The sequence below is a fragment of the Melanotaenia boesemani genome, chromosome 3 (genome assembly GCF_017639745.1).
Source record: "Melanotaenia boesemani isolate fMelBoe1 chromosome 3, fMelBoe1.pri, whole genome shotgun sequence".
Taxonomy (NCBI): Eukaryota; Metazoa; Chordata; class Actinopteri; order Atheriniformes; family Melanotaeniidae; genus Melanotaenia; species Melanotaenia boesemani.
In genome coordinates this window covers 29,000,715-29,023,386 of record NC_055684.1, presented here as the reverse complement: position 1 = coordinate 29,023,386, position 22,672 = coordinate 29,000,715, and the positions used below count along the sequence as shown (strand labels likewise).

General features: G+C 38.8%; 1 protein-coding gene across 5 annotated transcripts in view; it reads right to left on the bottom strand.

The window, feature by feature from the left end:
- The window catches only part of celsr2 (cadherin, EGF LAG seven-pass G-type receptor 2), a 59,444-nt gene that overhangs the window by 17,030 nt on the left and 19,742 nt on the right, over positions 1-22,672 (bottom strand). For all 5 annotated transcript variants that reach the window (XM_041981443.1, XM_041981444.1, XM_041981446.1 and 2 more), the window contains exons 2-5: positions 20,855-21,550; positions 11,409-11,631; positions 5,139-5,254; positions 4,955-5,043 (exon numbers count right to left, since the gene is read on the bottom strand). In XM_041981443.1, coding sequence (XP_041837377.1) covers positions 4,955-5,043; positions 5,139-5,254; positions 11,409-11,631; positions 20,855-21,550 — 1,124 coding nt within the window. The remainder of the gene's footprint in view (positions 1-4,954; positions 5,044-5,138; positions 5,255-11,408; positions 11,632-20,854; positions 21,551-22,672) is intronic.

Here is a 22,672-nt window from a genome sequence, read left to right as displayed (position 1 = left end):
TGGGAAAAACCCAATTCTAAAACACATTAGATAGAAATAAACCTTTATTCAATGCAGTTGATCAGCATGTTATGTCAGCATTTCTGAGATGTTGTAGTGTTTTCCAAGCTGGGGCCAACCTGTTAGATTTTGGATGTGTTAGATTATCTTTTATATGATTTTAGCTGATATAGAAAATGATACAGATCATATAATACTCCAGACAACAGTGACAACCAATAACGCCCCACTGACAATTTAAAGGTGGTAATGCTACTGTCAAAAAGAACGAACCACAGTCCATTTCCCTCAGAACCAACAAGTTTTTAACAATACAAGTCCTGAAACTGTCAACACTGCTGTGGAAATAAGAATGAAGAAGATTCACTGAAGAGGCTAAAAGAAACTGACATCATGGTATGTTTAGTAATAACTTAGTACCAACTAACTACAGCAAAGGCTGGCGTGTAAGATGAATGGAGCAGCGTTCAGTTAGTTTCCACTGGAGATATCCGACAATGTAACCCTGTAGACTGTGTTGATAAAGATAAATGAAGACAAGTAATATCTGCTAATGAATGTGGGAAATTTTGTACTCAATAGGCAAACAGAATAACAATATACAGAGTTAATAATAATAATAATAATAATAATAATAATAATAATAATAATAATAATAATAATAATAATAATACAATATACTGAGAATCAGTCTGAATGTTTAAATTGTTGTAATTTCACAACCAAACGATTTTCACAGTCGCAGACTAAAAATTGAAGTCTTTAGGAAATCTTAGGAGTTTTACTGGAGTCACAGCGCGCTCCCGTCGTTTAAGCTGGTAATCTGTGCTGTTTAACGTAAATCTTTGCCTAGTCTTGGATCTGTGATAATATCAAACGTGTTTGATATTATCGCAAGTCACAGTGACGAAACACAATCAACAACCAATAGATGAGCTCTGATAAAAGCAGAAACAGGAATCCCTGCAGCCAGAACGCCTGCAAAAACGGATGAAAAAAAAAAAAAGAAAGACGAACAAGAAGCGGTGATGAAACATCATCGGTGGACGGTCCAGAAAGAGAAGCGGACTGTTATTAAGAAGTAAATGTCTGCTGTGGATCATTTATGTGTTAGAGAATAATGATCTAACAAATGAAAGAAGAATTGAAAACTCATTCATCCCTCCAGTCGATGTAACACCTGGTGGAGATACAAAGCCACACTTAATAATGATGTGTAATTCCCTGGAGGGAAACTCTCCCCTCGCGTGCTTTGCTGTGGGCGGATCAGACCTGTTCTCTATCAACTGTCCAACACATCACAAAAAATGCTGAAAGAATCTAGTTGTAGTCTTGTAAATAGTGATTCACAGTCTTTGTCATATCTTAGTCTGAGACTAGGCTAAGACTTAAAACTCTAAACATTTGTCTTTAGATATGAGCTGGTGTGAGCTGGCAGTTTTCTACAGTCTTTTGCAAATCTTTTAAAAGTCTTCTGGTGTAAGCCCAGCATTAGATACAATAATATAAGTAAGTTTTAGGTTTCCTGCACTTATCTTAGTTTAAATTACTTTTAATGAACGCCACACAATATTTGGTGCTTTTGTAATTGCACTTTTACCAAGGTTAATAATCTCAGCAGTTCTTCTACATATAGGTATTAAAAGACAAACAGAATATATAGTATGATGCATAAAACACAACATAAAATGGAGCAGAGTTGGATCTAGATTAAAAATCTGGCCACACATAGAATTACATATGCAGGACCTTCCAGTCTGAGGAGATAAATGCTGTCAGTGAGGATGCTCAGGGCATGATGTCTTGTCCGGAGGGTACACTGCTCACTCATGTGCCCAATGTGCAGCCAGCTTCTTCCAGACAGACTGACTCATTTTAAAATAAGAAGATTAAGCCATTGCTTGCATTTCACGAGAATATAGTTAATGTTTTTAAAGAAGCTTTATTGATGGTTCAGAAGAGCACAGGCCCTGTTATCGAGCACCTTTCCCACAGGAAGTCACAATACGCTGAGAAACTCTTCATCACTCAGTGCTGAAATGTTCAAAAAGCAGATTCAGAGGCTTTTGCTTTGCAGCTTATACTCTTCAAGGCCAATTTGTTACAAATTTGTTGATGATGAAACAAGCAAACATGTTGTGTGAACTGCCAAAGGTGAAATCATCTGACATGCTCTTTTCCACGGTTTTCTCTTTGCTGTGAAAGCTCTGAAGCAGGCAGGGATCCAGCTTGGACGCTCCTTTCACTGACCTCTGCTGTCATCAGTCACGGCTATTGACTCTCCAATAATGACTGAATGTCTGTCAAGACGTCTCTCTGCTGCACAAAACGTCGTCCTGTCACAGCTGATTGGAAAGCACATATTTGCTCTTCAGCACATTAAACACTGCTCTCACTCACTGCTACAGGGGATTATGGGAATATGAGTTCCCTGTCACACGGGGTGACAGAAGTGCAGGAGCAGGAGGAGCATGGCAGCAAGCAGCATAAATATGGGATCTAAGATTGACTAGAAAAACCATAGCAACAAGAGGGGTCGGCCCTGAAGCGCAGCGTCCCCGCTCAAAGCCCGAGTCAATACTTCTCTCGGCTTTTCTTCACCCTTCTTTCGCTCCTCTCCTGCTCGCCTTTTCTGTCCTCACTGAAGAAGAGAGAGAGGGAGAGAGAGAGGCACCTTCCCCGGGGCCACATCATTCACTGCCCATGGTCCCAAAGGAAGCAGAAGCAAACACAAAGGCAGCGGTCATTGCCATTCTCCACAGTCCCCCACCATCCTGAAAGCCACATTTCAATCTAGAATTCCCCCTCCTCGACTCACCCTGCCCCACCCCCTGCGGACAGGGACAGGTCAGAGTAGGCCACCATGGGATACCTCCAGAGGGAGGAGCCATGTTTCTACCTCAGCAGCTCACAGGATGTGGAACATGAGAGGAAGGCAAAAGAAGATTAGTTCAGCTAGAGATGGAGGAAACCCCAGACACTTCAGGGATGTCTTACGTTGAAAACATACCACGTCTTCACAACACTTAGTAAACTCATCTCCCTGTAAGAAAGATTTAAGTCTACATTATCTCAATCTATAGTCATTTACACAAGTAGGGAGGGTAAATCACAAAACCACCAAAATGCAAAGCATCCTCCAAAACTGATCGTGAAGCTGAACGAAATCTCACAGCATACACTTAAGTAATGATCAAATGATCAGATTTATTTGATGCAAAATATATCATTTGACATGTTTTACCATGAAAAACTCACTAACTTTAAGTTTTTTGCCACCAAAACAGCTGGAGACCAGTTTCATAGAGATATGCATATGAACCCAGAGCAATACCTGTTCTTATGAATATCTGAAACTGTTTTTAATCACACTGGCAGTCAGATGTGGCACACTTGCAGTAAAACTGACAGATTAAAGAAGCCACAAAAGACTCAGCAAACCATTAGATTGGGTCTTTTTGTGCCAACGTGATTAATGAGACTTTAATGTCTGCATGCAAAGAGTCAACAAGTTCTTATCCAACACTCAACAAGATTCTCCGCTTCATCACTTTTGCTGGCTCAAATCTGACATGGTCATGTCATCATACACAGTGAATAGAAAATGTGCACTGCAGGAGGGTTGCCTGGCAACATCTTTATGATGCAAAGTGACTTCCTCAATAGACAAAAATGTGACATCCTGTGTGTTTGTGTGGGTCCTGGGTGGGAAAGTAGCAAAAGGGCACAACAGCCCCTACATTCCTGCACTGATTGAGCTGTTCAGATATTCTAACAGAAAAATGTACCAGTTAAACATATTTAGTCCAATCTGAACATGTCTGGAAAAACCACGTCCTCCCATTCTGACCCCCCTGCTTCTGTCTTGTCTGAGTCTCTTCCTCTGTCAGAGTCTATTTGGCACTTTGGCTGTCTTCCAGATCATCAGCCTGTCAGCAGTGATTTTTTTAGTCTGATAGAACAGCAGCACTAAAGAGGCAGAACAACTAACTTACACAACTCACAGTTCCCTGTTTGCACTCTGGTTTACACCCACTAAAATCAGTCTTTTAAATATTCTTAAGACCACAGTGAAAGAGCAGCAGCTGCTAGTTGTCTTTGCAAACAATAACAGTTACAGTCTGCCATCGGCAGAGGATAAAAAATACCAGCTGATTTATTTTTGAATATGTGCAAAATCTGTAGCTCGATATCACCACATCTTACAAAAAGAACACACTCATATACATTTCCCTTCTTTTATGCCTACCTAATGGGTTAAATCCTCACAATGTAACAACATCAGCTTGTTCCAGCTCTTTATTACATCTGTATATTGTTTATGCTGAAAAAAAAAGGCAAATAAAAAATTTATTTTCAATCTTTTTTTTTGTTCATCTAATAAATTATTTCTACTTAATTTCTAGCTTTTCTGTTTTGGAAACACACAAAACCCAATTAAAACCTGACAGCGTATGTGGAATAAATCAAACATAAACATTCCACATCTCCACCATCAATTAGCTTGGTGCATTTTAATATTTGGGGGCATGAAATAGTTTGCAGGCACAGCAAATATTTACAATAATCCACACTTGGACCACTGCCCCTCTATCATACAGGCTTGTAAAAAAAAAGGCTTGTAAGTCATACAACTTTAATGTCCATATGGTAAACACTGCATCAAAACTCAGTCTTCAGCCAAAACCACAACTAAATCTGTTTACTCTTTGCAAATTGGTAATAATTTCTACATTTCTTAGATTCTGAAGTTTTTCTGAACAGGTACAGTCATTTTTAGCCATAGACAAGCTGCCTTTTTCATTTCTTATTCTCATTACAACCACACAGACATCAGGGCGACACTGATTTCATTGTGTAACCTTTGAGAAAAATGTGAAAATGTGTTCATATCCTCAGATGAGGAATTCTTCTTTCAACCCATCATGATGGAAATGTGTTCGTTTCCACTCACCTTGTTGTAGTAGTGAACCTCCACAACATGCCACTGGCCATCACTCACACCTCCCAGGATGAATGGGGAAACTGTAGTCTTGGTTTCTCCTGGGAAACAATTGATATAGTGAATGACTGCAGATTCAAAAGGATAAGAGCAGGAAATTAAACCATAAGGAAAAAAATAGGAAGAAATGTTCAACCTGCAGAGAAAGTGAGCTGTATCTGCTCATTGATGATCTCCATGGCGATGAAGTCGTGCTTCTCGTTGAAGCGGCCGTTGTAGAGCAACAAACCGTCAGACTCTTTGGTGGCAAATCTAAAGAAAGATAAGTTCGAGGTTAAATTTTGTTTGCTGCCTTAGACAAGATCCTGATCATTTGCTGCTCTCTCTGGGCATGGACTCCTTTAACTCATGAGCTGAGGTCTGATGTATCAAGATTTCAAAATATTCTTGGAAATCACAGATGCTGCATTCTTGACGTTAAAGAGGAGATAAACCATCTGACTTGTTATCAGCACACATTTGTGCACACGGTATGGGCAAGTTTCAGATCCTTGAAGACACAAGTAACGCTTTAATGCTGACATTAACGCTGACAAGCATATATGCTGAGGTGCTGAGGTCTTGAAGCAACATATACTGCTACCCAGATGTCTTTATCCCCAAAACATATTAATTATTTTGGCAAGACAAATTACATTCTACATATATAACAACAACATGGCTTCATATAAAGAGTCCGGGAGCTAAAATGGACTGCCTGAAGTCTGGACCTGTCACCCATGGAAAATGGACCCAAACAAATATGTTAAGCAACTGAAATTCAACATCAAGCATGAACAAACAGACTTCCTAGTTTCCAACACATCATGCCCTTTATAATAGTAAGCATGAAATTTTTAGTGTGATCTAACACAATCCTGCTGCTGGAAAAAACTGTCAGCATTATTAATATGCAATGAAAAAAAAGCTCCAGAAAAAACAGGTTCATTAACTATATTTATCATGAACCTCTTCTTTAGATTGCTACTATGATTTTATAAAAATATACTTTCAGTTGGCATGAATTTGTGGATTTGTTGGCAGTTATAAAAATAGAATAAATCCAGTCTTTAAGGTTAACAAATAACACAACAACCAACAGATAGTGTAAAATAAGCATATGATAGCAGCCATGCGAGAAAAGAAAAAGCACAATGGTCTGATTTGACCTATTTAACAACATCTGTACTTTTTCCTCACTTTCACCTTGCAGGAGAGCACCTATCATGCACATGACTTAATATCACAGAGACGAACTGAAGATTTAACGTATGTGAGGTTGATGAAAAATCATGGGGTTTATCAGGAAGGAAGTTGGAGGGTGAAAGGGCATTTTCAGTACAGTCAAGGAATATGTGTGCCATGGAAAGATGAAGAGTCACATTAAATGACACACTCCTTACAGAGACAAAAACTAGGCCAAAGTCAAAGCAGTGAGGTGGGGGACGCAGTGCTATGAGCAAGGAATGAGCGAACAGTAAGATAGTTCAAAGTAATGACGACGACAACAGCTTCACAATGTGTTTTCCACATGGAAGGCAGTGCAGGCAGCTGCCGGTGCTCTAACCACAGCCTTAGTGTCAGATTTCTGTTTCAGGCTTGATGGTGCAACCGGAGCGCCTGGAGCTGTTGTGTTGAATATTTCTTGCATTTTAATGCACATTTCAGTACATCTGAACACAGTTTAGAAAGTTGATGGCAGTTCACTCCTTCTACGTGCAATCAAAGCGAACGGTAAACACGTGGAGTAAAAATATGCCATACCTGTCAGGTGGGGTCTGCATCTGATCCTGAGGAAATGGGTCACTGTGTTGTTATATTAGAAGAAAATTCACACTAACTACCAGATTTATTCCCCTGACAGGGGACCAACAATTACTGTCCTGTGTACATCTGCTACCTGAAAGGCATGTGTGATTTCTGGCTTCTGAATTTTCTGCCCAGTTACGCCACAAAAATGCAGCTTCCTCAGAAGAGCTAATTAATTTTGCTTTCACAAAGGTCACTCTGACTGGCTCCATAATTATTGCCACTCTTTTTCTCTGGTCTAATGGAGCTGCAGCCTTCCTCTAAGCCATTTTTCCAAAGAAAGAAGCCACTCATACATCCAGCTATCTATACATGCTCTACAACATTGTAAGCAACTGCATCTTCCCCATCCATCTCTTCCAGTCCTTATGGTTTGAGGGGATATTGTACATGATGCTGTTAGTGCTATTTTCTTAGGAGGAAGAGCAGCCAGAGGGCATGGCAACACTGACCTGCTTACCGAGAAAAACTATAATCATGACCTCAGAGAAAATAGGAAGACGTTGCTTCAGCAGATAATAATGATGGAGACAGTACAAACGGGGCGTCTACACATGCAGCAAAAAGCACAGAACGCCAAGGAGAATCATCTACAGCCTCTTCGGCTGCCCTGCAGTCTTTGATGTATCGATTTAAAAGGATGCTCCACATTGCCCCCCTCAAGCCCTCTGAACTAAGAGGGTAATCAGCCAGAACTAAATGGTGACTTTACTGGCATCACTGCGTGTCACATTAGGCACCCATCAGTAAAAATAACAACCAGTCTGGCCTTATGTAGGGAACCATGTCACGCTATGCTAACATGCTGAAATGCTTACGATGTGTGCAGTGAAGTGGAAAGAGAAAGATCCTTCGTGATTGAGAAATAATACAAATTTACTGCTGGTCAGAAGTAATATTTTCAATTGATTCCAAGAAAAATGGAGATGAACTTTCACATACATTACACTGATATAACATTTTAAAGTTTTTCTGTCTTTAAAGTAAAAAAATTGGGGTAAAACTAAGATATCTCCAAAACTGTTGGAAAGATTTCAGTGAAAACCATCTAGATAAGGAGGATGAATCCTGCTGATTTTTCCTAAAGCATCACCAGCAGGAGGAATGACTTCAGCTGTCAGTGTTGCGCTTTTCCATCTGGTATCATTATAACCAAATTAGAGCTGCAACTGACAGTTTCTAAATTATTATTATTAATATATATGCCCATTAGTTTATCTGCCTAATGACTACTATTTGGTCTAGAAAAAAAAAGAGTTATTTTTGGTGTCATATTACATTTAATTGTATTTAGGTAATGTAAAAAATAAAAACAAAAATCCCCTCATATTTGAGAACAGAACTTTGTCTTTAAGTTGATGTTAAAATCAGCTGCAGGTTGATTTTCCTTATTTCAATCATCTGACTAATCATCTGGTTATCTAAACCAAACACAGTGCTTTTAGAAAGTTTTCCATTTCATATTTTCACCCAAATTAAAATAGATTTAGTGAATTTCTCCACTCATAAGTTTACACACAAACCCATCTAAGCTTTCAGGGCTTGATTTCACCAAGAAGGTTAAAATTAACAGCCAAGTTAAAGGTGCCCAAAATTATTTGATTCAGTGTAAAGAAAACCTGATGCTTTCACAGCTGCTGAATCTACCTCGTACTATATGAGGGGTCTCTCTCTCTCTCTCTCTCTCTCTCTCTCTCTCTCTCTCTCTATATATATATATATATATATATATGTGTGTGTGTGTGTGTGTGTATGTATATATAGACTAATTAAGAAACACTCAAAAATCCTGTCTGTTCATACTTTTTTTAAATTGAAGAGAACTTGTGGTAATTCATAAGGGATAAAAAGATTATTTTTAGCATCAAGATTGGAAGAAATAGAGGAAAATAAACAGTAAACAAGATCCACACCCTGAGCCATTTGTTACATCGGATGCTGTTTCTGGAAGAAACCGGATCAGTGCAAGCTCAGGTAACAGAGCCACTAGTTGACCTCACCTGCCTCAAGCTGTCAGTATCGGCACCTTTTACAGAGCAGCTACTTCACAGCTTCTCTGGCCTGCCGGTGAAATGTAGTCGCCTTTCAAAACTGGTCGGAGCAGTTCTTCATCAAAAAAGACTGTCATCTGAGCCCTGCTTAAAGAGGGTCCGAGTGCATAAAGCTCACAGGGGGATATTATTTCCACCGACAGCCACTGCAGAGCACGTCTAAGGTGACAGGAATCACAATAAGCTACGCAAAATGTCAGGGCACGTTTCCAGTGATACCATTTGAGCGGTGGTACTTGTTGTTGCTTGTTGTGACAGGTATCAAACAGAACAGACAGTTTTTTTTGACTGATTTAATATCATCCCACAGAGTTACTGTCTTTGCACGTGTTGTATCCACAGCTCCCCTTCCCTGTCTTACAGCAACTCGCTCCCCTTTTCTTCACAAGTCACGTCTATATGACCAGACACACATATTCAAAGCTTAAGTTTTTAATTCGTACTTGGCAATTATCATGGAGATAATTAACTGCAGGCACTGTAACATGGCAACCCACTGCCCTGTAGTCTAACTAAAGATGTGTGAAAAGCACAGGCCAATATCTTAACTGGGATAAGTAAAACATATACTACCAGAGATCATATAGCCTCCTACCTAAAGAGAAAATGTTGTCACTTTCTTAAAAACATTGTTTTAAATAATAAATTAGTCCTACTTTTATGATAGTTCAGGAAACACTACTGTAGTCATGTCCGAATGTAGCCACAGCTAACAGCTAGTTAGCTTAGCTGAAAAACAGGAAGACGCATGTAGCCTAGCTTACCATGGTTTTTGTGATCCTTGTTTCTGTTTTAGTTTGATCCTGTCCTTTAGATTTTTACATTTTCCTTTTAGCTTTACTTCCTGTTCTGATTTGTATTAGTTTCTTCTTTGTGCATTGGGTTTCTTTTCGCTTCTTGTCCTTGTCTTTCACCAGGGTTTATTGATTGACTGTCACTCATCTTCCTCAGCATACAACCAGGTGTTTAGTGCCAGATTGCTGTCTTTGTTTTCTGCCGTGTTTTCAGTTTCAGTCTGTTATAGCTCTAAGTTTTGACTTCCATTTTTAGACTCCCTGCCACTGCAGCATTCTTGTTTGTGTTTTAAAAAAATTTATTTATTTTTTATTTATTTATTTTCTTCACCTGCCTGTCTTCTTTCAGCAAGTCTGCATTAGCATCTTCTGCAGCACAGCACTGACACAGCCTAATCTAAAAGAAACAAAATCTGGACAATAACATGTTACCAGGATTACCAAGTAACATTCATAACTAATAACTGTAATACATCTAAAACTGATGCATTTATACATATCTGTGGTAGATACTAAATAAAGTGTTTAACCTAAAAGTCCTCTGGAGAACCCAACCTAACAACCGGCCATCAGGCACATCTGGAGTATCAGTAAAAAGCTGTTTTTCTTGTACTTTCTCTGTTTAACACACTTACTTAATTCAGGAGAGACCAGCTATGTATGACATTACCAAAATACACAAAACACACACTGCTATTTTCTCTTATTGTTTATCATACTACCATCCTTTTCTGCTCCTGAAGTTATGTCTTCAAGTGCATGAGTAAATTTTATGTCCTCACCAATATTTGAAAGTCATCTGGTGTGTTCAAGTGCTGTTGTGTTTGCACAGACGCAGACAAGACTAGGAAACATGGAGTTGACCTCTCACTGCCACTGATTCTCAATGTCAGTTAGGTGTTAAGAGCCCTAAAGACATGTCTGTAATACTGAGATAGATAGATAGATAGATAGATAGATAGATAGATAGATAGATAGATAGATAGATAGATAGATAGATAGATAGATAGATAGATAGATAGATAGATAGATAGATAGATAGATAAAACACATGCTTATTATGCCAACCTATTTGATATAACGCAGGCCTATTACGGAGACTACACTACATGTACATTAATACCAACTATTGTTTCCATAGGAAATACAGGGACTTCTTCTCTTCAGGTTTAAAGAAAGAAAAAAAAAGAAGAATTAAAAGAAGAATTACAAAAAGAAAAAATTCAACAAATGTAGAAAAAAACACTATCACTAGACTAAAATAAACTAAAACTGAAATTAAAAATAGCCACAGTCATGATGTTACAATCAGAGATAAAACAGCTTCTCTTCACCTCAGTGAGGAGACTGTGCTGAAATAGACTGAGCAAAGTAACTACTGACACTGTGACTGTAATGCGATCTGACTAAATGAGATTAACATCCTCATGTTGTGCAATCTTTCCCTTAAACACATCTCCTTCAGCTCCCCTTCTGTCTAACATTTGCTTCATAGTCTGCACCTCTATAAAAACATCTCTATCCCCCAGTAATTCTGCTTTCATTGTCCCAGTGCTTTACTCTGATTCTGAAGTGGCTCTGCTATCAGATGGTTATTGTTCAGTGATCCCATTATGGCTACATGTATTAAGCACCGTTATGGTTACATAAATATGAGAACCCAACAGTGGAAGTGCAAGCACAATGATGTATGTTGTGTGGTGTGTAGGTGGATGAAGACTGACTCACTGAAGCGAGCAGTACAGGTGATCCATGTTGCAGGGAGGCACTTACGTGAGTGAGAGGGTGAAGTGAAAGCGCTGACGGAGACCCTTGAAGGTCAGGAAGGAATTTGGGGGAAAGTTGCGCGTGGTCATCTCACAGTAGGGCCTCTCAAAACCACCCGGTGGACACTCACACTTAAACCCGCCAACAAGAAGGTTGACACAGGTGCCTCCATTTTTGCAAACTCCTGCAGCACAGCGGCCTGAGCGGGACGACAGCTCGCAGCGCTCCCCTGGAGGGTGGATGGAGATGGAGAAAAGAGGATAAAAAAAATGAAGATTAATATTGTTCATGACAAGTAGCACCACCTCATTCAAACCAACTGGGACACTGAATAATGCAACCCCCACCCCTCCATTTTGGCACTACAGTTGAGCCATATGTGTCGTTACAGAAACCTAACATTACCCTTCTCATATGAGAAAAAAAGAAACTGCTTCAAACATTTAGGACTATGTGATGAATAAATCAAGAACTTGTTGACAAAATGTATCAGCGGATGTCTGACTTTAAATGATGAGCGTTTTCTCCTGTCTGCAGTTTGAACATGCTTCTTTGTGTCACATCCAGCGTGACCGCATCCCCCCCCTCCACCGCTGGGAATACGTTGCAGTTTGTGCTCAATTCGTATTCAGTGGAACAACACGATGGCTTAAAAGCAGTGAGCTGGAAGTGTTTATGGATTCAGATGCTGAAGACAAAACGATTGCAGTTTCTGCAGACTGTGGCAACTGACGATGATTATGCTGGGCTTTTATATGTTTGACGATTTCATCATGTTACCAGAAAAAAAAAGAAAAAAGAAAAAGAAAGTGCCTGTACATATTCAACACCACATGCTGTTAAAAGCTTATTCAAAGAAAGAAATACAGGCTTGCTTAGTTGCTGCATAAAATAACTGCTCATTAAACCTTTGTTAAATGCAGATTAAAGGGAGGTCATGCTGTAGATCACAAGGTGTATTTAAATCAATCATGAAGCTGATTTTCTAAATAAATAAATGTAAAATCATATATTTTTGTCAGAAAGTGGTAAATAAAATTACTGCTTATGTTTATAAGCATATTAAATTATGCTTAAATAACACAAATTTCTAATAAATGAGCCAAAAACTCAAAGATTCTTGGTGATTTTCTATATTAATCAACAATCAGGCTGATTATTTGCTGTGAGAAGCTGAGTGAGACGGACAACTGGAGGTCACATCAGGCTAGAATCAAAGGGATCACTAAGAAGTGCAGGACAGCAGTACATAATAACACTTTAGATGACCCTTCATCCTCCTCTTCTTCCTCCTTTGCCCCTGCAGCCTGTCTCACATGTGCCAGTCGTCGAGATGGCCGGGACGGGAGGCTACAGCAGTTGCCGAGGCAAGGCTGCTCGCTCTGCCATGCGTGAGCAGGAATTTGTGTCAAAGCCACTCAGTCAGCTGCGTGTAAGATTTCTACTGTAACACACACACACACACACACACACACACACACACACACACACACACACAAACACGCACAGTCTACGTCTTCATCCAACAGCACTGATACACAGGCCTTTTATTTACTCTGACTATTAATCACTCCATTCACAGTCCGCTGAGAGAAAGCTTCTTTGTTTTATTGCTGTTGTTGAGGAAAATCTATTCAGTCAAAGTAAATCGAAGAGCTGCTTGTGGAGATTTACCGATAATGCCCCCGAACGTTGATGAAATTTACAGAGATACATTTTGAGTCTAAAAGCATTCAGCTGCCGTGGCATACGTGTAGTTTAATGAGCCTGTTGCAGACTCCAGTTTAGCTGGTTATCAGGTAGCTACCATGCTTTGTTTAATTTATAAATCTTAGATTGGGAGTTTTCAAACTTATTAATATGCCACTGACCCTATTATAACTGTTTTAATTATGAAAGATTCTTTGGTTTGAGTGTTAACGCTGCTTTCCTTAAACAGAATTTTATTTATAAAAAAAAGTTTGAAAATACTCTATAACAAGTAACAAGTTCTGCATTTCAAGCTTATATGTGGTATTAGCTTAAAAATTAAAAACTGTTTGTACTGCAAACACTCTCTATTGGTATACTGTTATTTCTCATTTTAATACATCAATCTAATATAATATTGATGGATTTAATTAATCTAGTTACAATAAATAGTGCAGTCTGGGGTTTCTAGACAGGAGCTGGATGCAACAAAGGGGTTGCAAGACACGATAACTGAAGGAAAGAAGTAAGAAGCAACTAAATGCTGTTACAACTAATCTGAAACATGCTCAAATGCAAGAACATTTGAACTGAATTCAATTGATTAATTTTATGTCTCAGAGGTAGAAGACTATAAATGAGATGAAACTGGTTAAAACACTCAGTTTATTATTGCTAAATGATGCATTTATATGCACAGGTTACAGTACTTGTGAAATGAGATCTTGTTTTACAAGTTCTCTTAACATGAATAATAAGTAAAGCAGTTAGAATAAATATAATGAGGTAAAAGGTGCAATAACTGCTTCTGAAATATGGTAATAACAATAGGTACACCCACCTCTAAGGTGACATATAAACTTGTAATATCAGGCCATGTAATTAATGTGGTTAAACTTTTGACCCGAAGAAGATTAAACCTGGATAAAAACATTGTCAATAAATAATCTCCAAGGGATGGATGGAGCAAGCGTGCAGGGATTTCTTTTATTTTTCATGTGTTGAAGAACTTTCCCTGTTCCTGTTTCTACATAATACATCAGTGTGCCATTTTCAGCTGCTCTCTCCCGACAGTCTGTAACTATTAGCTGTTGCGTACTTACTGATGGCTCCTGATAACAAACATCTACAGCCGGGAGGCCAGAGGTAAAATAAAGCCTTTCTGTCGCAGCCTGCCTTGTTATTAATTCAACAACTTGCTGGAAGCAATAAAGCACTTGTTTTTCTATAAGTAGCTGAGGTGGACAGCACCGGTGGGCAGAGCAGCTCTACAGGAACTCACAGTGACTGAGAAATGATTCACAAAGGAAACTAATAACTACCGGAATGTGTTTATTGATCTCCCTCGATGATATCTGGTAAATGCCTCGCTGTGGTGCACCACAGGTGCACCCAACGGCAGCCAGGTGAGCAGCATATCAAGAAGGGGATTGGCTCGTGCTCACAACTCCACAGAATAACTTGATCAATAATTCAAACACGTCTGGTCTGTTCTATTTACGCCCCTCTATAGGTCCATCCAAGTAAGCACACCCTCTGTTTGCTGCCAGCATGAATCATTAAGCAGCAAACTGCACAGACACCTCAGACATCCTGCTTCTACGCATACATGAGGAAACACTGTGCTTTAAATGTTCTGGCATCACTTATTTTATTAAGGATACTAACTTTTAGAAGAACATTTTTATTAATAATACAACAGAAAGGATGAAAACTATGAATGAGTGGTGAGTAAATATCTCTTGGACACTAACAAATGGCAGAACTTAACAGTGAAACACCTGAGAGCATTAAAGCAAATGACATCATGGAATATAAATGAAGATATGTACACCTCTATCCATCCACTTACAAAATTATTCTTGTTTATCTGTGATATTTATATGCAAAATGAATTAATGGCATATTGTTTTTATCTTCCAAATTATCATAAATTGATTCCTGTGGAGCTTTACACTGAGACACACAAACAAAACAAAATGCACCCACCAAAATCAAACGTGACAAATAACCCTCATAATTACTGTCTGTCTAAATAAACAACATCATGAGATTTAAGCCTCCTACTGCAGCAGATATTTATTTGTAAAACAACGTGTGTAAAAACAATTTTAAGCTGTACACCCATAACAGGTTTTATCTATCGGAGGCAAATTTAGGATAATGCCTAAAACCAAATGCCAGTGTTAGTAAAAAATAAAAAAATGCTGTAAATACATTTTTTTAAATGCCCATGCTGCTTATTAAACAGGAGCTGATCACTGTCAGTGAAACACAGTGGGCAGTTACCTGAGGGCAGTGTGGCGGTACGGAAAAGAGCTTCAGCTGAAGGTGAACGGTGAGATAAAGTAATCAATAAAGCAGCAGATAGATGACCCCCAGCTGTATCTACGATTCCGTCTTCTCATCACGTTACAGGTCATCTGGAGTCCGAGGACCAAACACAATCAAACATTTCCCACACAGCGGCATCAGTAAAGAAATGAGCAATCATTCACAACAACAAAAGAACCTTCGCCTCTCACATCCTGAATCAAAAAAAGTTGCAATAAAAAAGGATTTCCATTTTCATTCAACACAAATTCAGTTAAATATTTTTTTGCTGCAATATCAGTTTTGCTTAGAAAAGCTTGAGATGCCAACAGAAGAGTTTAATTTTTTCATAAAGTGAAAAAAAAGAAAGAAAGAAAACAGCTGTCATTAGCACAACTGTCAACTATTAAGTACTTAAATTTAGCACATCATACCTTCACAAAAGGTCACGACCAAAGTAAGTTTAGTACATAAATTACCTGGTAATTGGCCAAATCTCCATAGACTGTTTATATTTCTTTTTTTTTTTTATGTAGTTTTAATTTGGTGAGGACAGACAGTAGCTGTTATGGCTCAGACAATTAACAAGTGCTCTGAGAGGAACCCTGCTGGGAGAGAAGAAAGTGATTTTGTTGACTCTCTACAGAACAACAAAATGCAAATGCTCTGATTTTAAAACGGTACATGCGCCAACACTGGCGCAGTTTTTATTCATGCCATCTCTCAGCAGCAAATTTCAGGAGCTTTCCGTGTTTGGCAGGTGTTCGTGTCGCACTGTGAGAGAGCTTGAAAACAGGAATGTGATCATTCGTTATCTGTTGTTCCAAGCTGTACACACACATTAAAATCTCAAAAATGTGTTCTCAACACAAAAGAAAAAGACACGTTCTCCTCACAGGAACGTGGAGGCAAGCTGTTAGCTGGTGAGTTATCGCAAACATCAATACATGAAGAATTGCATCTAAGTCACCTTCAAACAGACAGTGTTCGAAAAGGTGAGCATCTCTCCTGCTTTGTGTATTAAGAGAACTAAAGCAAAACATTGTTCACGATTCACAGTGATTCAGCCGAACCAAAACATTCACTCCATCCCTTTGCATTTTTCTTCCTGCTACCATCTGGCAACGCCCACAGTCAAACAGTTTGTCAGTACACACACATGCACCATTAGCACACAGGCATTCTGCAATTTATCCATCCACCTTTCTCACACACATAATTGCAGCTTTTCAGCACTTAGCCACCCACCTGAAATGAATGGAGTGAGCATTTTAGCACTCACACACTGAGCTCCACATAGAGTAGAGACTGACAAACTTATGGAAAACAAACAGTGGAAGTTGTGGATCACAGGTACCTACATTAAATAAAACCTGCCTGAAAGACCTCATCATGGTCCTCAACAAAATCATCAAGCTCCAGAAGCACATTTAACTAACTCTGCAAGACCTCCACACTGGATCCTACAGCTTCTATGTCTAAACCGCACATTCTCATAAAAATTCATTTTGCAAACTGCGGATGAAAGTACGCCCACTGCACCCACTCACACACTCCCTCTTTTTTTTTTGCTGCTGATTCACATTAAAAGCACCTGCAGTCCAGCTCCATCACCCACAACTGTGCAAGAACATGGAAGTGCCACTCCACCTGGACTCCGAGCAAGTGAGCCCACACACTCAAAAGCTGACACTATTTGAAGCTTTATAAATAGCTGCATACACACATGGAGAAAAAAGTGTTTGATGAGGTATAATGGAAACAATCTCAGTAGTGAGAGCACAAAGTGAAAAGTGTGATTTTCAGCAGTTTCCACTCTCACGTTTGAACTTGAAGCATAATCATATTTTACCTGATCACAAAATCAGATTTAACAGAAGTTTTTCTATATCAGATGTTTAAGTTATTAAGTGCAAAGCTGCAGGACATATGCACCTGAAACATCAATGATTTTGTCTTAAAATGAATGTACCAATGACAATTTTCTTTTATCAGACAAACCCCGGTGACTATCACTTTTAGAACATCTTGACACTGCTTCTTTGCTCTGATAAAATCCTCATTTTTTAACTGCAAGGTCGTTAGACAAAATGACAAATTAGTGAAAGAGGGTGTTTGTGCCGTGGTTTCAGCTATTTCTACATATTGCATATGAACGACTATCTCCCGTCTTTTCTCAGACAGTCCACAGCCTCCTTTTAATGCTCAATGAGGACGACACTGTGCAGGCACATTTTATGAGCAGTAGAGACAGGGAGAGGTGTTCCTGCTGCAGGGCAGAGACCTCACTTTTGCAGGAGGGTAAATTGCCAAGTTGGCAACACTGACAGTGTCAGTTTTCTCTTCTTATTAAGCTACATCATAAGGTGTGAGTTTATTTTCCACCTCATGACAAAAAAGATACGCAGCATAAGAGCATGTGCAAAATACAAATTATGAATTGAGAACGTTAATAATAAAAATGTATCAAATTTTATACTCCTTAAAAATCTATATAATCAGTACCAGTCATTCTGAGTACATTTACTGTACATGACGCTAGAAGAATAAATAATTATTGGGTTTTAGTCAGGCCAAAACTGTACTTATAAAATATAAATTAAAATGTTAGTGTGACCAAAAGGATTAAAAATGTAATTAACCAAAACTACACTAACACCCAGACAATGTGGTTGGGGTCAAATCACTCCTGCATGTGACATGAGATATCCCACTATTGACATTGTTTCCTGTATACCTCATCAAGGACTTATTTCTCAAAGCATTCTCTAAATACTGTATAAAACCTTAAATAAGCTAAATAAAAATGTGCTCAATAGTTTAATCTTTTTATAACAATAGAAACACTCAAGTGTATATTAATACAGTCAAGTTTCCAATAAAGCTGCTCTCTTTCACATATTTGTCTACTGCTTCTGTCAGATGCATAACAGCGTCAGAATGGTGGCAGAAAAGTAGCCCATTAAGACTACGTGTCAACTCATGGCCACTTAATGAATTTTCAAACTGTTGCTCTGCTCTAACAAAATCATGATTTTATAACCACAGTGTCACCTGACAAAAATCACCATCTAAGTAACTTGAAGATGACACCGAGTGCAGTAATATACATATATGTACAATGATATATCACAGAAAAATACATGGCTGAGTTACTTGAACATTTTCACAAATTCTTTGTCAGAGTCAGAGCATCAGACAAAGAATTTCATAACTCTCCAGCAGGGATCTAAAGAAATGGATAAATGGTCAGGTTAAATTCAAACTCATTTGTCTTGCATGTGTGCAGTAGATGGATGGATGGATGGATGGATGGATGGATGGATGGATGGATAGATAGATAGATAGATAGATAGATAGATAGATAGATAGATAGATAGATAGATAGATAGATAGATAGATAGATAGATAGATAGATAGATAGATAGATAGATAGAAACAATGACTCTGATTAATAAGCAGAAGTTTGTAAAGATTTAATTTTGATTAACCTCTAAACATGCCCACATATCAGTGGTATGTAGAAGGATGAGTAGACTTTGGGAAAACTTTGTAAGTGATCGATGCGTAAGCGTTAGGACTGTGTGTGGGTTGCTGTGTTTTCATATTTCTCTTTCATGCTTTAGTGTAACCTGAACAACGCTGGCAGTGCCTCTGAAATTTAGAATTTTGTATAGAAAAGCACAAAGTGGCATACTTGCTCCCACGCTATAAGTTCTTGTTCTGTTACAACTTTAAAAGTGTAACTATGGTTAAGCTCCTGTGGTTTTTGTGAGCAGCCACATTTTTTATCCCTTGTTTTCAGCATGGTGCTCATGGAAACTGTAGGAGAGGCAAAGCATGCAGGCAGCAGCAGCTCAGTTGCATTTGATGCAATACACACATGGAAACGGTCTGTTTTGGATAAACCTAAAGTCAGTCATTTTAAGCATGGTCGAATGAGCCCTGTGGTATTGTGAAGACACAAACTGGGGACATTAAATCGTTCAAAAGTACCCTTAAATCAAATGACAGTTTACTAAAGTCACTGTTATCAATTATTCATATAGTGTTCATGCACAACTACAGACATTAAATTTATTTTTTTTTTGCAAGCTATGACACTATGTGAACAAAATATTAGCTAAAAAAAAAGATGTATTAAGTTTTACTCTACAAGTCATTGGCCAAGAGTTTCATCTAGTTCAAAGGCAAGATGAAACTCTAAATCACATTAAAATTAGGGATTTGACCCAGTTAACCTCTCAACAAAAATATGCGTGTAATTATCCTAATATCCATATTGTATAAATTTACATATTTTAGCTCTGTTATCCTTTTTCAGCTCCTTCCTCTTTCCTTCACCTATAAACTCAGTGCTGATTATCTTTCACCCTTTGAAGATGTGAATAATTTTCAGAGTAACGAATAAATAACAAATCCTGCAACTGCTTTACAATTTTATTACCAACAGTAAAAACTTAACTAATCTCTATTGTTGAAAATGGACATTTCTCTCCCCTTTAACTGGACGTGCTGTTTGCTTTGTGGTTTTCCTTGTCTTCTTCTTCTTTTTTTTCATGCTGGATATTTTTACAGATCTGTATTTCACATCCAGGACACACACATCTGTAACCATCTATTATTAATAATTTCCTTTCCCTGTTTCGTTCAGTGATACTACTCTGGACAGAAGTGTTTTTCTTTGGTACAAAACACTTGAAAGAAAGAGGATTTTTCTCAAAATCCCTGACCTTAAACATAGACATGAGCGTGGAGACAGAACTTCAATCGCCGCTCTTCCTGTGAAACACTCTCCAATATCCATACGACATTATCTACTGAGTCTGTGTGAATATTTATGAAGCTATAGTGGTTTTTCAATAGAGATGCACACACACACAATACAAAAATAGAAAAAGAAAGAAAAATATGGACTTTGTGCAGAAAGATAAAGTTTAAACATTCATTTTAGTCAAACTACATGACTTGATCTTGATCAGAAATGCAAACCAAAAAGGATAACTAGCTAACTTAAATAATGAATGCATCCACCGCCCGTTGAGACAACAAATAAAACAGCAGTGTTTTACCAGGTCATATTACTGCTGTGGCTTACTGCAACAAGGTTAAATCAAATCAATAACTCATCACTCAGCTTTCCTCCGCAGAACCACTCATTAGTGTAGTGAACAGTCTGTGTCTATAAAGAGTCAGTCTCAATAAGGAGCTGAAGAAGAAGAGGCCGATTGGGGCAGATGTAGACAATAAAGCCCCCAGGGGACGCTTGTAAAAGAGGAGAAATTAAAATGTATAAGGCAGCTTGTGAGCAGCTTGACAGAAAATAAGCTCTTTTACCTTTGAGGAGCATTAAACTCTTGAAGTCAAATATCTTATTCAACAAGAAACCTGTGAGTCTGACAGGGATATAGCTAGTAAGAAAAAAGGACATGAAACATTACAGCTCCTACCTGTATAATCCTCAAAGCACTCGCAGGTGAAGCCCCCCTCCCTGCTGCGGCACACACCATGGGCTCCACATGGTTTGGAATAGCAGAGGTCAATCTCAGTCTCACAGTAGTCTCCCGTGAAGCCGGTGGGACAGCGGCAACGAAGCCCAGCGATGGGGTGGATGGGCCTAAACAGAATGGTGTCGGACGCGACGAACGGCGCCAGGCTGTCGAACTTCAGCACAGACACACACTTCATGTAGTTCTCACATGGCTCCCGCAGGCAGATGTTGTCATCAAAGGGAAGAACTTCCTGGGAGGAGATCTGAGCCAGAAGGCTGCGGTTCAAATACAGCCTCTCCTGGAGCTCCTCTGAACCAAAGAACTCTCCGGTTTCAAGTCCTCTCCCAAGCCTTTCCTCTCCAAGCCCACCGGAACGCTGGTGCCCCTCTCCAAATACGGGTACAGCCACAGATAAGCTGACATTGAGGATGCGAGCGCTGACATCAGTATCATCTTGGATGTTGAAGATGACAACATCTTCAGGAGAAGCAGACAAGACCCGAGCAACACCGTCCAGAAACTGTGAGAGTAGCAGAGACAGGAAGTGCTCCTGGGAGGTGTTGGCTAGACGCAGTGTGATGCTGTTGGACAGCATCTCATCTGTAATGATGGTGACTTGGAGAAGGCACTGAGCTGACACAGAATGGACGCCATCTGAAACAGACAGGAGGGATAGAAGATTAAATAAAACTAATGGTCTGAAAGTGAAGCATCGGTGATTGAATGTATGTATGTGATTTTAGATCCCGTGAAGGAAACTGTAATATGTTCATCACCGATTAATGTGCTGTATATAATTTGAAGACATGAAAAACACAATAACAGAGAGAATCTTGGCTGTTCACATAATACATGTGAGACTATACTGATGTTTTTGGTGAAATGTTGACTATGAGGAAAAGATCTAATACTTCTAAGCCTATCCTTTAAATGGTGGGACCTTTTCATGCTCAAAACTTATCACATACCATGAAAATCTAGGCTTGTGCCTAACAAAAACCAGAGCCACTGGCACATTTAGCAGCTGTGACAGCAAGGCAGATGCAGGCACAGGCTGGTGTATGCTGGAAGATTTATGCAGCTGCTGCTGTGAGACTGGGCTCAGAGAGCCACTTATAAACAGAACGAGACTTGACACCTATCAGAACACAATGATAACACACTCTTCCTTGTTTTCTTTCTTTCTTGTTTTTTTTTTTTTTTTTTTTTTTGCAAGATAACAGATGAGTGCCAAAAGAGAACAAGTGTACAGTTTCCTTTCAGTACAGTCCAAATTTATAATCAGCAATTTAATGCCAGTATTCACAGCCCATCTTTCTTTCTCTGTCCTGAAGCAAAGATGTTGCTTTATTATAAATGCCTTAATGTAAGCCTTAAGTCTAACTTCCCAGCTCACCAAATCCCCTCGTTTCTATACCAGATCACGCTTTATCCTCTACTCTTGCCATTCTTTGGTCAAGAATGCAAACATCAAATGTTTTTAGGTCTGCTTTTGTACAGTAAGTAAAATACATTAACTCAAATGTAGGGCCTTTATTCATCAAAGCTGCTTGCAGATAAAATGTAAATGATCATCTTTCATCATGTTAAGACTTACATGGCAATTATACCAAAGCCTGTTTTAACAATGACTTCTTCTTCCACTGCAGCCACATTTAAAATAAAATAAAACTGCTTATCAGCAAGTATAATCAGCTGAGCATCTCTGTAGCCTGATGTTCAGCTGATTATACAGCAGGAGCAATCAGAGTACTGCTCACTGAGGAGTAAAATTAT